The 17211-nt window shown below is 33.9% G+C and overlaps 1 protein-coding gene across 2 annotated transcripts in view; it reads right to left on the bottom strand.

Moving 5' to 3' along the window:
• Positions 1–17211, bottom strand: part of TBC1D32 (TBC1 domain family member 32) — a 175936-nt gene that overhangs the window by 84351 nt on the left and 74374 nt on the right. For both annotated transcript variants that reach the window (XM_043963629.1, XM_043963628.1), the window contains exons 19-21: positions 13495–13633; positions 11679–11766; positions 8795–8913 (exon numbers count right to left, since the gene is read on the bottom strand). In XM_043963629.1, coding sequence (XP_043819564.1) covers positions 8795–8913; positions 11679–11766; positions 13495–13633 — 346 coding nt within the window. The remainder of the gene's footprint in view (positions 1–8794; positions 8914–11678; positions 11767–13494; positions 13634–17211) is intronic.

The raw sequence follows: 17211 nt of genomic DNA on the forward strand, positions 1-17211 counted from the left end.
ATGGAGCCACAGTCAGGATAACACAAGATCTATCGACTTCTACATTGAAGGATCAGAGGACTTGGAATATGATATGCCAGAGGGCAAAGGAACTGGGATTACAACCAAGAATCACCTCCCCAGCAAAACTGAACATAATCCTTTAGGGGAAAAAATAGGAATTCAATGAAAGAGAGGACTTTCAGGCATTCTTGATGAAAAGACCTGATCTGAATAGAAAATTTGACTTTCAAATACAAGAACCTAGAGAAGCATAAAAAGGTAAACGGGAAAATAAACCATAAGGGATATTAAAAGGTTAAACTGTTTACATTCCTACATGGGAAGATTATACTTGTAACTCACAAAAACTCTCTCATTGTAAGGGCTGCTGGATGGAATCTATTTAGACAGAGGGCACAGGTTTAAGTTGAATATGAAGGGATGACATATTTTTAAAAAAATACAATTAAGGGGTGAGAGGAATGTACTGGGAGAAAGGGAAAGGGAGGGATGAAATAGGGTAAAATATCTCATATAAAAGAAACAAACAAACAAAAGCTTATGCAGTGGAGGGGAAGATGAGGGAGGTGCTGTGGAGAAAGTGAACCTTACTTTCATCAGAATTGGCTCAAAGTGGGAATAACATACACACTCAATTGGGTATAGTGATATATATTACCCTTCAGGAAAGTAGGAGGGAAAGGTGATAAGTGGTGAGGAGTGAAGACTGGGGGAGGGGAAATCAGAAGCAAAACACTTTTGTGAAGGGATAGAGTGAAAAAAAGATAGAAAATAGAGTACATGTCATGGGGAGGGAATAGGATGTAAAAAAAAATTTGAATCAAGTTTGTCTGACAGGCCTCAGTTCTCAAACACATAGAGAACTGAGTCAAATTTGTTAAAATAAGAGCCATTCCCCAATTGATAGATGATCAAAAGATATGGCTTTTTCAGATGAAATAATCAAAGCTACCTACAGCCATATTAAAAAAAATGCTCTAACTCTCTAATGATTGGAGAGATGCAAGTCAAAACAATTCTACTACTTCATGCCTACTGAATTGGATAACAGAACAGCAGAGGAAAATGCAAATGTTGTAAGAGATATGGGGAAAATGAGACATTAATATACTGTTGGTAAAGGTGTAAACTGATTTCAAACATTCCGTAGAACTATTTGAAACTATGGCCAAAGGGCTATAAAGTCATGCATACTCTTTGACCTAATAATACCACTACTAGGCTAGTATACAAAAAGAGATTTAAAAAAATTGAATTCAAAATTGAAGAGATCCCCATCAATTGGGGAATGGCTGATCAAATTGTGGGATGAGATTATTATGGGACACATTGTGCTATAAGAAATGATGAGTAGATCTATTGTCACATGAAAAAAATATTCTAAATCACTATTGATTAGAGAAATACAAATTAAAACAACTCTGTGGTAGCACCTCATACCTACCAGATTGGCTAATATGACAAAAAAGGAAAAAAAAATGTTGGAGAAGTTGTGGAAAAAAAGGAACACTATTGCATTCTTGGTGGAGTTGTGAGCTTATGTGGTTATCCAACCATTCTGGAGAGCAATTTGGAACTAGGCCCAAAGGGCTATGGGACTTGTCCATACCCTTTGACCCAGTAATACCATTACTAGGTCTATATCCCAAAGAGATCACAGAAAAGGAAAAAGGAACCACATGTACAAAAATATTGATAGCAGCTCTCTTTGTGGTGGCAAAGCATTGGAAATGGAGGGAAGGTCCATCAATTGGGGAATGGCTGAACAAGTTGTGGTATATGAATGTAATGGAATACTATTGTGCTGTAAGAAATGATGAACAGGCAGATTTCAGAAAAACCTGGAAGGAGTTAAGTTGACTGATGCCAAGTGAAGTGAGTAGAACCAGGAGAACATTGTACACAGTAACAGCAATACTTTGTGACGATCAACTGTGATAGACTTGGCTCTTCTCAGCAATACAATGATCCAAGACAATTCCAAGAACTCCTGATGGAAGGGGTACAGCTAGGTGGCACAGTGGATAAAGTACCAGACCTAGATTCAGGAGGACTTTAGTTCAAATCTGGCTACTCACTTAACCCTCATTGCTCTGCAAAACAAACAAACAAACAAAACTCATGATGGAAAATGTTCTCCACATCCAGAAAAAAAACCCTGAGGATTCTGAATGTAGATTAAACCATAATATTTCTACTTTTTGGTTGTTTTTTTTTATTGAGGTTTTTCCCTTGTGTTTTGATTCTTCTTTCACAACATGACTAACGCAGAAATATGTTTAATGTGATTGTACATATATAACCTATATCAGATTGCTTTCTGTCTAGGGGAGGAGGAGGGAAAGGAGAGAGGGGAAAAAATTGGAACTAAAAATCTTATGGAAACAAATGTTGAAAACTATCTTTACATGTAACTGAAAATAATAAAAATACTTTTATGATTAAAAAAAGAAATGATTAGCAATATACTATCAGGAAAACCTGGAAAAACTTATATGAGCTGATGCAAAGTGAAATGTACTGTATACAAAATATCAGCAATACTGTAAGATGATCTGCTATGAACGACTTAGTTATCTTCATCAATACAATGATCCAAGACAACACTGAAGGACTTATGAAAAATGCGATCCATCTCCAGAGAAAGAACTGATGGTATCTGAATACAGACTGAAGCATAATTCTTTTAGTTCCTCTTACTAAAGTTTTTTTTCCTCTGTTTTCTTTCACAATCTGACTAATGTAGAAATGTTTTGCATGACTCCACATGTATAACTTATATTGAATTGCTTGAGTTCTTAAGGAGTGGGGGAGGAAGGAAGAAAGAGAATTTGGAACACAAAGTTTTTTAAATTGACATTAAAATTTGTTTTTACATGTAATTTGGGGGAAAATAAAATAAAATAAAATTCTAAATAAAAAAGGATTAAGAAGAAAGTATTTTGTACATTTTAATGTACTAAATAAATGTGAGTTATTACTACTATGAAAATTTTTTTTAAATAGAAGAGAGACAACCTATAAAGGCAAATGGCAATGTTACAATGGGCATTATCTGAAGGGATTTGGTTTAAAATTTCAGTCCATCCTGCATCATTTTAAAGGGGATCAGAGCTACTGGGGCAACTGACATCCAAAAGAGTGGGAGGATATATATCTATGGAAAAGATTTGAAGTAAACAGGGTAGTAGGTGGAACAACGATGGGGAAAGCAAAGATTAATAATGTACTGTATAATCACGCACATTGGAAAAATTCCCACCATGGAACAATATTCTCTCTATCACCTTAAGATATTGGTAATTTTATGAAAAAACTATCTAGGCATCAAGATCTATAATGCAACAATACAGAAACTTTTAAAAATAAGGAACCCAAAATATATCCCTTAGATTCAATGAGGAAGAGAGAGGATAAAGGTGATGAATCAAAGAACTACAGTACAGAATAGACAGAGAAGATATATAATGAAGAGAATGAGGGAAAATTATTTTTACAAAAACAAACAGGAAATGAAATTGTAAAAACTCATGAATAAAAGAAGTTGAGGGGGAGGAAGGGAAGGATTTTATTTGACTGCTTAACTGAGATAGAAAGAGGATAAGGATTAAATAGTTAGATAAAAGCAATCAAGAAAAAGGAACCAGTACATTAAACAAAATTCTAAAACTAGGGAAAGTAAAAAACTGGAGGAAGGGGAGGAACTTGAGGGGATAATGAAAAGAGCCTCTGTTTGTCATTCAAAGTCCTGGCCCCTTCCTAACTTTCCATTTTTTTTTTAATTCTATGATCTCCTACCTATCTTTCAATCCATTGTCACTGACCTCCTTTCTGTTCCTGTTACACAAGATTCCATCTCTCAACTCCAGGCTTTTCACTCTCATTATCACCACTATTTGGAACTCACTCTCTCAGTATCTCCACCTTCTGGCTTCTCTGGTTTCCTTTAAGTCTCTACTAAAACCCCAACATCCCCCAAGATGCCTTTCCCAGTCTTCCATTACCATCGTTCCTTTCTCTGAGATTATCTGCAATTATTCTCCCTCTCTCATGTTAGCTTCTCCACTAGTTAATGAAGTCCCTGAGAGAAGGAATTGCTTTTTTAGGTTTTCTTTGTATCCTTAATGCTTATTACTGTGCCTGGAACAAACTAGTGGCTTAATAAATGCATGCTGACTTAGATATATGCTGCTTATTATTGTGTAGCATTTTTAGCATGAGTATTATACTTGGTAAAAAAATTTTTTTGCATCAAATGAGATTTGGTATGGACATATTTATTTTTAATATGATTAGGTTAAATGTTTCCATAATATTGAGTCATCCTGGCATTCTTCATATAAATCTACCTTGATAATAATGTTTTTTTGCATAAATTGATATAGTTTTTTATAAGGATTTAAAATTTTTTACATAATATTCATTAAGAAAATTAATCAATAGTTCTCTTTCTTTGCTTTAACCGTTATTAGTTTAGATATTAGTATTGGTAATTTGGATATTTTATATTTTTGTAAGTACTACTTTCTTTTGAGGTTTTAGATTTGTTGACATCTAATTTTATACAGTAGACACTGATAATTCCTTTTATTTCTTCTGGGCTCCTTGTGATTTTGATTGGTTCCTTTTTAAATTTTGTTAATTTAATTTTCCAACCTCTTGTTTTTAATCAGGATGGTTAAAGTTTATCTATTTTATTAGTCTTTTCAAATAATAAGCTTTTATTTTTATTTTAGTTCTATAGTCTTTTTGGTTTCCATTCATTTATGATGCTTGTGACTTTCTAAGTTTCTTCTATTGTGCTGATTTGGGGTCTGCTTATTTCTTGGCTTTCCAATTTCTTTAAAGGCACTGTGCAACTGAATGAAAAAGAACAAGATTTAAAAAATTGTGTTTCATATAATTATCTAGCAAGTATGCAGCAAATGAACTGAAAGAAGATAACCAAGAGGAAGAGAATTCAAGCAGGATAATATTCAAGAAATCAGAAGATAAGTGATCAGGGACCAGATTAGATTAGTGGCTATAGAAATTAAATCTGGAGAAGGAAATGGCAAACCACTCTAGAATCTTGGACAAAGAAATCCCAAATGGGATCATGAAGAGGTGGATATGACTGAAAAATGACTAAACAATAACAAATAGAAATAAAAATTCCAATTAAGCCTATTTTATTGCTCAAACTATTTTATCTACACCAATATATCTCAAATTTCATGAGTGAAATCTGTTCATTAACCTCTAATACACACATATACAAAAACATATATACACAAAAACTGAGTCATAAAAATATGTTCAAATTTGATTCATGTCAATTAACCAAAATATGCAACTTTAAATGATATGCTGATATTTATTTAATATTGATTTGGAAAGGTGTTAATTTTTTAGACAATTGTATTTAACCAATATAATTATATCAGATTAATATACCTTTAAAATGTCATTTAAGATAGCATTGTTTTTAACAAATTATGCATCTGTAACATACTGCAAGTCATGATATAATTTTCTGTAGAGTTCTCATTGATTTTCACAAGATTACCCTTAACCATCAGATTATGAAATTCAGTCCACATATCATCTTAATTAATTCTGATGTGCTATTTCCCATATTCAATTAAGTGGAACTCTATGTGAAAACAATTCAATAAATGCATCTGGTCTAAAACATGCCTGAACAGAATTGTAAAGAGATTTGAGTTTCAGTAGAGTCAGACTGAAGAAAAAAATAACATTTTTTATTTTAAGACTTTTGAAGAATCATTAATATAGTTTAATATGTTATATATAATTAATATAATTTTATCTGTTTAAGATTTTAAGAAATTAACAAAATATATAGAGACTACAGGTTTCTAGAGTTGGCAGAATTCTAATATGCTGTATCCGCCATTAATTATACAGAAAAATATGGTATATCAATCACATATTTCCAATATTGTTAATGCTTAGAAAGTAACATGAAAATTTGACTGATAAATGACAAATAATGATTTTTTTGAAAAATGGTATTTACTTTTAAGGCAAAAGCATTGCCTTAAGGCAAAGTCTTTTCCCAGGAATTAAAAATCTTTCAAACTTTAGACGATCTCATTAATTTCATGTCAAAAACAACAACAAAAAATCAAATATCTAGTTATAAAGAAAACTTACTTGAAATAACAAGTAACTTGATTTAACTAGTTATTTTAAAATAAACTAGTTCTTGATATATAGCATCTCAACCATTTTTCTTAAGTCATCTATGAGGAATGAGAGAAATGATTATTTTCTACTATACATTAGTAACCTATTATTAACTAGGATCCAGACTTCTTATTTCCTCATTCAGGAGCCAGCCCCTGTGAAGCAGTCAGCCTGTCTGGCTGGGGATGACTGATAGAGATTGCCCTAATCCTTGGGATACATGCTCCTGTATCTAGGGCAGAAACCCACACAACTAGGAGAACTTACTTCTGTTTGAAGTGTAAACGGAATCTAACCTAGGTAAGTACTTGCCCTTAGAGAATAAGCCCCTGTTCCTGTAACCCTTCACTGGAGTTTAGGGTGACACAGCCCATGAAGGAGAAAAACAATGACAGTGGTCTGGCTAGAGATGAATTCCCCTGTCTAGATTGCTTGAGGTGGCCAAGTTTCATGATCAAGCCATATTCTTAGCCGGAGGAGCTGAAGATGCTTAGCCTACCTCCTCATTTAAATCATAGTTGATTTCTCCTGCCAGGGGCATGACCTTTCAAAAAAGAAAAAAAACCTATTGAAGGCATTCAATATGTCCATTAGGTATCTGGTTACCAAGAGAAACCATTGACCATCAATTTACTGACTAGCTAGCCAAATTAATAAAGTGATTTTTAATCACCCAGAAACTATCTCTTGGGTTTTTATTCATCACACGAAGCTCATTATCCATAGTCAACAAAGATATGTGTTGCAAATACAAAAGTAAGTTAAAGTACAAGTTCACATGGACAACTATCATACATGATGAGGATATGGAATAGGCTACGAGTGAAGAGAGTACCAATGCCAATTAGATAAAATATGAATTTCAGTGATATGTTAAAAAAAACTTTCAAAGCAACAACAAAAAATTATAATTTAACTTAATAGTCTCCAAAATATGAATGCAGCCTGGACTCCTATTTGATTCTGAGCCCTACTCATTCAGATGGACTTCTCTAAGTAATGTACTAATGGGCTTGCCTCGGGAATATTAAAGACAAATGCACCCATGGACTACACAAATGCAAAGGACATCATACTGCATCTCATATTCTAGGCAACAAGCTTTCTTTACTTTTAGGGCAGACTTGTAAGTGGTCATGCTGGAAGTGTGGAAGTACATTTGTAATTAGCATATTATCTGCAAAAAAGAAAAATATCTAGATATAGTACTTCAAAAGCCATAGGGAATCACTCTTTTTTGTACAGTCGACTCAGGACATTCTTACTGCGGGTTTTGAACACTTATTTCTCCATTTCATGTCTACCTTGATACTAATAATCAGAGTATCACTGAAAAAATTAATTCTTTGTTAAGGAATATTTTATGTCATTAAGACATGCACAGGAATAAAGCAACTATTATCCAAACAACTTGTTACTGCTCAAAAAAGAAGAGTTAATCTGCAGAACAACAAAGATATACATCATATATAATCAAACTGCTGGGAAAACTGGAAAATAATCTTGCAGAAAATAGGTTTAGACTAATATCTAACACTATATACCAAAATAAGGTCTAAATAAATACATAAATTAGACTTTAAGATTTATATCATTAACAAATTAGAGAATCAAGGAAGAAATTCCTTTTAAGACCTATGGATTGGGAAAGAGTCCATAACAAAACAATGTACAGAGAATACAGATAAAATTCTAGACAGTAGATAAAATATACATTATTGATTTCATTAAATTTTTTAAAGTTTACATAAACAAAACCAATGCAGTTAAAATTAGGAAAAACAGTTAACATGCCCATGTCTCCCCCATTCTTAAAAACCAAAAAATCATTAACTTGATCCACCTATCTCAGCTAGCTATTGTCATATCTCTTCTCCCTTTCATCACTAAACTCCTAAAGAAAGCTATCTACAATCAATGCCTCTTCTTTCTTTCCTCTCACTACCTTATTAACTCTGCAATTTGGCTTCTGACTTCCCTACTTAAAGTGCCTCACCTTCTAGTCACCTAAGCTCACAATATCTATGTATCATTCTCAACTTCTCACTCTCTCACCACCATATCAAATCACTTCAAAATACATGTAATTTTATCTTCACAATATTTCTCAATATGACCCCTTCTCTCTTCCGACACTGGAACCACCCATATCCAGGCTCCCATTATCTCATGTCTGGTCTATTGGAAAAGCCTGATAATTGGTCTCTCTGCCTGTACTCTTCCTATTCCACGCCACCTTCCACTCAACAGTCAAAGTGATCCTCCTAAAGCACAAATTTGTCTATATCATCCCATTATTTAATCAACTCTGCTGGCTTCCTACTGTCTCCAACATCATATGTAAAATCCTCTGTTTGGCTCATAACCCAGGCCCCATTATATATTTCACTCTTCTTTCTAACTCAACATCCTCCCATGTGATCTCCTATCTAATGACAGCCCCCAACTATTCCTTGCACTAAGCACTCTATCACCTCACTGGATATTTTCATTTGCTACTCCCCATGTGATAGTCTTCACCTATGGCTTAAGTAGTTCTTGTAACAAAAAAAAAGGCTAAGAATTCTTATTCTAGAGAATATGCTAAATGACTTCTTACCTTTTGACAGCTTTGGTCAATGGGATCCACTGGAGTAGATTTGGGATATGTTACTCTAACATCATCTCTTCCACATTCCAAAATGGACCATAATTCCGTTACATGTGCATTAATAAACCCTAAAAATAAATTATTTTCTATTTTTTATTTAAATTTTATACCTATTAATAAACTACTAATAATCTCTCTACCACTCAGGCAAGATAATGTTACTGAAAAATAGTTGAGGGAATCAGATAGGGCTGTTACTTTATCAAGGAAGCCAAGAATTGAGGTAAAACCCCCAAAAGCAATGAATGGAATATAGAATGGCAGTATAGCCTAGTGCCAAAAGTGATGATATATAGTAAAAAGCAAAAGATTTATGAGATCTGAAGAGAAACCAGAGTATACTCAAATTAACTACAAAGGACGTATGAAGGAAGATGCTATCTGCATCCTGAAAAAGAACTGACAAATAGAAGTATGTATAGAATGGTTTTATATTATATGTGTGTGTGGGTGTGTGTATACACATATATAAATACATATTTGTGTCTAATGGTGGCCATCTCAGAAGGGGGTAAGGGAAAAAAAGAGTTACATGACAATTTTATTATATATTTAAAAGGAAAAACAAGTTGTATATAACAGATTTGCAGTTTCATGTGCAATCCTCTATTTTTCTATTCTACTTTGTTATGGAATTATTTGTTTTATTTCTTAAGTTTAGAATAAAAAAAACCCAAAATATGTAAAAAATAAAATAAAATGGTTACTCCTTAAAAAGAGGCTTTCAAAATTAGGTGAGATACATAATGATGAGTGGAGACAGATTGAAGTTTTCACTAGACCAAGAAGTCATGACAAGTCTACTTGGCACTAAAATTTTCTTTATCATTAGCATCAAAAACCTATACAGTATTGAGGTCAGCTAGGTGGTACAGTAGATAAAGCACGGGCCCTGGATTCAGGAGTACCTGAATTCAAATGCTGCCTCAGACATTTGACACTTACTAGCTGTGTAACCCTGGGCAAGTCACTTAACCCTCATTGCCCTGCCAAAAAAGAAAACACAAAAAAACCCTATACAGTATCAAGATACTATTTAACTTTATAATAAATTTAGAATCAGAAATGTATAATCTGTGTACCTTTCCATATGCTTCTTTTTTTTTCTTTTGCCTTGTTTTTTAATCATTCTTGAGTAAAATTTAATTAAAAATATTCTAAGCTAATCTCAGGTAAGGGATTTTTCTGTACCCCAAACTTAAACCAAATCAGATACTCTTATTAGCCTCAAGATCTATTCTTGTCTCAATTTCTCTAAAATGCTTCATTCATGTACAATTATTTTGGTTATTTAAATACTATTTATTCCAGTCAACAAAGTACTAGCATGATTACAATCATAGAATTTTGATGCCAGAAAGGCCTTTAAATCTTATGACCTTTTCTCAAGTATCTCAATTGGTTCACCACTGCTCTCCTGCCATAGTTTAAATTACTCATCCATTATTTCACATCTATCCATAACTTTTATCTCATTTCCTCCTATCCCTTGATTCTTTTACTCCAATGGAATAAACTCTAATGTCTTTCTGTCTACCATGTTTCCTTTTCTCAGCATAATTACAGATGCTTGTTTTACACAATTCCATATTGGGAACAGTAAATTTCCTATTTCATGTCCAATGCATCTTGCCAACCAGGCTTTAAGAATCTCAAGAATAACAAAAGAACCTTTCCATATGGAGGCAAAAAAAATCTACCATAACTATAGAAATCTGAACATGAAACCTTTTTTTTTTAAGTAACGCAAGTAGGAATGAAGTAGGAACAAGCAGTAAACAAAATTTGTAATTATAATTAAAATATATATGCTCACATATGCTACATAAAGTAAACAAAGAAACAGGTTAAAAATTAAGCTAATCTTAGTCCTAAAACATGTTACATAATTGAACAATCCATGTTAAAATCTCATAGGAAGCACTTAAAATAAAGAGTAAAAATATGTATGTATATATACAAATATGCACACATATATATATATATCTGTTTAATAATAAAATTAGTAATGTCACACAGTGATTCACAAAAGACACATTTAAGACTTGAAAATGAAGTCACAATGTAACTAGGTGAGAGCAATTTAAATAAGAGTTTAATTTTGATAGTATGCCATTTCCCTGTCCTTCTCTATGTGCTTGTCATGGTAAAGCTGGAATTGAATGTTGTCCTCACAAGCAAAAGGTAGGCAGACAGTATATTTGGAACACTAAAACTTTTCAAAAACAAAATGTATGCTGTATGTTATCAGGAGGCAAGATGGCTTGAGTCTATGGGATACACCAACAAGAGAAGTCATGGTGATTTATCTCTATCACTGACACATAAGGCAATTAAATATTTAGCACGATTATGATTTCCTGACACCAACTGTAGCATCATGCAGTTTGGAAAACAGGGTGATAAAAAAAAGAAATATGCCTGGAATGATTAAGATTCAGTATTACTTCAAGAAAGGATAGGATGACATCACTTGTTGTTGTTGTTGTTGGGTTTTTTTTGTTTTTTGTTTTTGGTAAGGCAACTGGAGTTAAGTGACTTGCCCAGGGTCACACAGCCAGTAAGTGTTAAGTGTCTGAGGCCGCATTTGAACTCAGGTCCTCCTGAATCCAGGGCCGGTGCTCTATCCACTGCACCACCTAGCTGCCCCGACATCACTTATTGTTATGAGGTACTTTCCAACATTCAATAAAGGAAAAATCTTATGATATGAAGTATCCCTTTTAGATTGCTTCATCATAACTTTTGGAAATTATAGAATTTTATTGCCAGTATACTAAGCTCTGATTATATCAGGTTGTTTTTTTAAATGGCTTTAAGCGAAAAATATTACCTGAATTCCGAAGAGCTACTGCACCTGCAGCTGTTGATGCCACTTGTGTAACCATCACTCCATATCCAAACTTTTTATGCCTACTGACCTAAAAATAACAAGAAAATAGTATGATTTTAAGATCAAAAGTAAAATAAATATTATTGGCACATTGCTTATGTATCTTTTATCTTAATCAAAGAATATCATTATAATCAACTACCAGAATTTAAGCTCTCATGAGAGAAGGAATCCTACAGTAAATAAACAAACAAAACAAATAAATAAATAAATAACTTTATGCCTCCACCAGTGCCTATCACTTAAAATGTAAGCTACTTAATTCTTTGTTGAATTTAAGTCTATAACTACTGATATGCGTATAAACAGTGAGAGATTAAAATTCTTTTTAAATCAATTTTATAAGTAAGGAATAAAAGTCTACCTGCTAAAACTCATGGCAGAAAATTTATGAACTAAGAAAACTTAAACATTCTTACTTGCAGAAGCCCATAAAACTCTAACACACTTAAAATTCTAAACCAATACAGATTATCAATAAGAACCGATGAGAATGGGGCAAAAAGGTTGTTATAATCCGAAAAGATGGACTATATTAAAACAACAGCCTAACATACTGAAAAATGCCTCTATCTCCAGGAGAAAACAATTTTGCCCATTCTAGATTAAAATCATTTATGTTTGTATTTCCATGTCATCAAGAAAAGTCAACACTTTGTTCAGAGCATTCTTTTTTAAAAATGGTTACTCTAGGAGCAGCTAGGTGGCACAGTGGATAGAGCACTGTCCCTGGATTCAGGAGGACCTGAGTTCAAATCCGGCCTCAGACACTTAACACTTACTAGCTGTCTGACCCTGGGCAAGTCACTTAACCCCAATTGCCTCACCAAAAAAAACAAAACAAACAAACAAAAAAAACCGGTTACTCTATAAAGCATTTTAGAAAGATTTCCATTCAAAGTGGTTTACATTTATTTAAGATATTGGTGCTTAAAAGAACAAACCAAAATAAACTTTGAAAATTGAATTATACAGATAGATTCAGTCCTTGAGATTTAAATTCAACAAATATTTATTAAATATCTATCAGGGCAGCTAGGTGGCACAGTGGATAGAGCACTGGTCCTGGAGTCAGGAGGACCTGAGTTCATATCCGGCCTCAGACACTTAACACTTACTAGCTGTGTGAACCTGGGCAAGTCACTTAACGCTAGTAGCCTCACCAAAAAACAAAAACAAAACAAAACAAAACTAGAAAAAAAACAAAACAAAACATCTATTATGTTCTAGGCACCAGGGATACAAAAAAGAATTAATTAAAATTTTTAAAATGAAATGCCATTAAGGAATTTACAATCCAGATAACTTAGGTTTAACTGTACACAGATATTTTATATCTCATCAACAAAATATATAGCTAATTTGCTGGATACTTCACTATTTATGAAGTGGTTTTCTGACACATACACAGCCATAAATTGTGTTCTCAACTGCCTAATGATTTGCTACATAAAAATGAAGGTGTAGCTTATGATACTATATGAGTTCTTTTTTTTTGGGGGGGTGGGGGGCAATGAGGGTTAAGTGACTGCCCCAGGGTCACACAGCTAGTAAGTGTCAAGTATCTGAGATCGAATTTGAACTCAGGTCTTCCTGAATCCACTGTGCCAGCTAGCTGCCCCCTGTATGAGTTCTTTAACTGAATTTTGCATTGTTATAAATTTCTATCCACAAAAGATATTATTGTTTTTAATAATACTACTACTATTACTATTACTACTAAAACAGTTTTTCTGTGATAGATTTTAATTCATACCTGTAGTTTTTTTGCATGTCGGTTGAACATAAATGTCACACAATCATTGATAGCACCTGTTTTCTGGAGAAGTAGTAGTCCTTTTGGAGTAGCAGCAAAATTTAGCAAGTCGTCTAATAAATTTTCTTCCCATGCCATGCTAAACCAAGGTTTAAAACAAAACAGGAGGATTTTATTTAGGAAGAATGGAGAAATGTGAATGGAGAAATGACATATGTGAGAGATATTGTAAAGGTAGAAATAAGATTTCACAGCAGATTGGATATGTGAAGTGTCTAATAGTGAAGAATTGATAATGACACCAAGGATGGAAATTATGGTGACTGCATGAATCAAAAAGGGAAAGAAAAATAGAAGTATAGGAAAACTAAACAATATAGAAAAAAAAGAATGACATGATATCCAGTGTTTCAAAGTATGGTCCCCATCTCTGTAAGGAAATGGAATAAAATGACTTCTCAAATATCTTATTTGGGACCAAAATTAGCCATCATAATTTTGCATAATTCAGTTTTATTTTGTTTGCTGTTCTTTGCAACTACATTGTTATAGTCATTGTATATATTGTTTTCCTAGTATTTTTCAGCTATTTTAAAAATATTGTTTCTGTTATCCTATATATCAGCTATCCATAAAAGTTTTGCCCAATCCACAAAAATGTAAGTACATCTTCTACATAATCATTAAAGTTGTTTATAAAAACATTAAACTCAACAGGGGCTATATAAATGGTAGGTATTATTATTGTATCATACCTTCTTAATAAATGAAGCTATTTAAGGCAAAACCAGAGGAATACAAAGAAGTATAGCAAACTAATCCAACACAATCCCTTCTCAAAGATCTAGAAAACTAATCAGTCCAACTTATAACTGAGAAATACAAGAAAAAAAATCAGTGAGTTATTTTCCTAACAAAAGTGGACACAAAGAGGGAGAGAGGTCTATGGATGGAGGTGATAGTTTTATCCAAGAGTGCTCCACAAGGACCATTCCAGCATAAGAAATAAAAATTACCAAAACTACATGACAAGGCAAGAGGAGGTCTCAGGACTACATTAAGTGAAGGTGAAAGGACAGGTGCCAACTGAAAGTTTTGTCACTGACTAGCTCTGAGGCATAGATACAGGGGAGAAAGAGGAGGTGATTGATGCCCAAGGGTGGCATTGCTGGCTAAGGAATGGTAGCAGGCTCTAGGATCATAATGATGAAGGACCATATTCAGAAGCAAGCAGCATCTGTATGGTTCTGACCAATGGAGTAGAATAGGGTCTCAGTTCCAGATCTGAGTCTAGTCTGAATTCTGTGGACAACTAAACATCCCACACTGCAGGGAAGCCTATTAATCTGAAACTGGCTGACAGCAGCTAAATCCAACAACAATCTGAAAGAATATCAACCAGAAGGGGGCAGCTAGGTGGCGCAGTGGATAAAGTACCGGCTCTCCCTGGATTCAGGAGGACCTGAGTTTAAATGTGACCTCAGACACTTGACACTTACTAGCTGTGTGACTCTGGGCAAGTCCCTTAACCGTCATTGACAAAGAAAGAAAGAAAGAAAGAAAGAAAGAAAGAAAGAGAAAGAGAGGAAGGAAGGAAGGAAGGAAGGAAGGAAGGAAGGAAGGAAGGAAGGAAGGAAGGAAGGAAGGAAGGAAGGAAGGAAGGAAGGAAGGAAGGAAGGAAGGAAGGAAGGAAGGAAGGAAAGAATATTAACCAAAAGAAATTCAACAGGCATGTTGCTTGGACACAAACTCAGGTCAAGAATTTGCAGAGCTCAGACAAGGAGAACAGGAACCAAGTTTTGCCCTGAATCAGGCTACTTTGGGGAAAATGAAAGCATACTGGTCTCCAGCCTGAGCTGTCCCAGAGATCCTGGAATATAACCCCCAATACTTATAAGAAAGCAGAAGAATGACCCTAGAGGACATATATTCAGCTCAGGCATTTATACCAAAAGTTAAGTGAAATCTGGCTTTAACATAAAGTCTGAAGTCAGAGAGTGGGCTGGAAGAAAATAAGCAAACTCCTTCCTGTCCCCACCCTCCCCCCCATGCCAAAATAGTCATTAAAGTAACAGGGAAGAGGATTAAGACATAATGCCAGAAAAAAAGAGAATAACTCCAAAACATCTATAATCAATGCAAAGAAAAACATAGTTTAAGCATAACGTCAACAAGAATTCCCAGAAGAGAAGCAGAATTTTTTGTTTTGTTTGGTTTTTAAGTTTTAAATATTTTTTTTAAATCAAATGAGAGAATTAAAGGAAAAAAAACAGAAAAGAAATGAGAGCTAAGGAAGAAAAGAATGGTAAGAGAATTAATAGAGTGGAACAAGGGGTAAGATCATAATAATAACAGCAATGCCTATAATAATAGTAATAATAATAGCTAGTATTTATATAATCACTTTAATGTTTGCAAAGAGCTTTACAAATGCTATCTAATTTTATCCTCACCACAACCCTCTAAGTTAGGTCTTATTATGATCCTCATTTTATGGATGAAAAAACTGAGGCACAGAGAGGTTTAAGTGACTTGTCCAGATTCAGCTAAGTGACTCAGGGATAGAGCACTCCTGGAGTCAGGAAGACCTGAGTTTAAATTAGGCCTCAGACACTTATAAGCTATGTATGGGCAAGTCACTTAACCTTTGCTTTAGTGTCCTCATCTGTAAAATGGGGATAATAATAGCACCTACCACCCAGGACTGTTGTGAGGATCAAATGAAATAAAATTGTATAGTGCCTAGAACAGTGGCTGGCACATAATGAGTGCTATATTATTATCATCATCATTGTTCACAGAATTAATAAATGTTTGAGGCTCCATTCAAACTCAAGTCTTTCTGACTCTATGGCTCTATATCCACAGAGCCATTTACCTGCTAGGTACAACACCTCGGGCAAGTAACAATCTCTCTGAAAATTAGAATGAACCAAAGAAAAACTAATGATTCCATGAGACAACCAAAAAAATATTAAAGCAAAGTTAAATGACTAAAAAACCCACAACCTGGAAAACAGATAGAGGAAAGATAATTTAAGAATCGGTGGACTAACTGAAAGTAATGTTTAAAAAAGACTAGACATAATATTTCAAGACTTCATAAAAGGAAACTGCATCTCTTAGAGTTAAAGGACAAAGTAGAAAAAGAAAGACTCCATAAGCTGCCTGCAGAAAGATACTCCAAAATTACAACTTTCAGGAATATTATAGTCAAATTCCAGAGTTTCTAGTTTAAAAAAAAAATCAAAAAATTCTACAATCAGCCAGAAAGAAAGACTTTAAGTACCAAAGAGGCACAATTTAAAAAAAAAATTAGAATCATAGATCATTGAGCAGCCACCACTCTAAAGGAGTGGAGAGCCTAGAATGATATTCCAGAAGGCAAAAGATCTAGGTTTACCACTAAGAATAATGCCCAGAAAAACTGAATATAATAACCCATCAGGTAAGGGGTGGTACAGAGTGGGGAAAAACAAACCAGACCATAAATGAAATGGAGAACATTTAAGCATTCTTGATTTAAAGAGCAGAGCTGAACAGAAACTTTGAAATACAAACACAGGTGTCAAGAAAAATATAAAATGGTAAACATGAGTGAATAATCACATGGGGCTAAACAAGGATAAAATGTTTGCATTTTAATATGAGAAGAGGATACATGTTTTCTCCCAGAATCCTTTTATCATCAAGGGTCACAGAGGGATAAGGACAGAG

Source organism: Dromiciops gliroides, chromosome 4 (assembly GCF_019393635.1).
Source record: "Dromiciops gliroides isolate mDroGli1 chromosome 4, mDroGli1.pri, whole genome shotgun sequence".
In the NCBI taxonomy this organism is placed as follows: domain Eukaryota; kingdom Metazoa; phylum Chordata; class Mammalia; order Microbiotheria; family Microbiotheriidae; genus Dromiciops; species Dromiciops gliroides.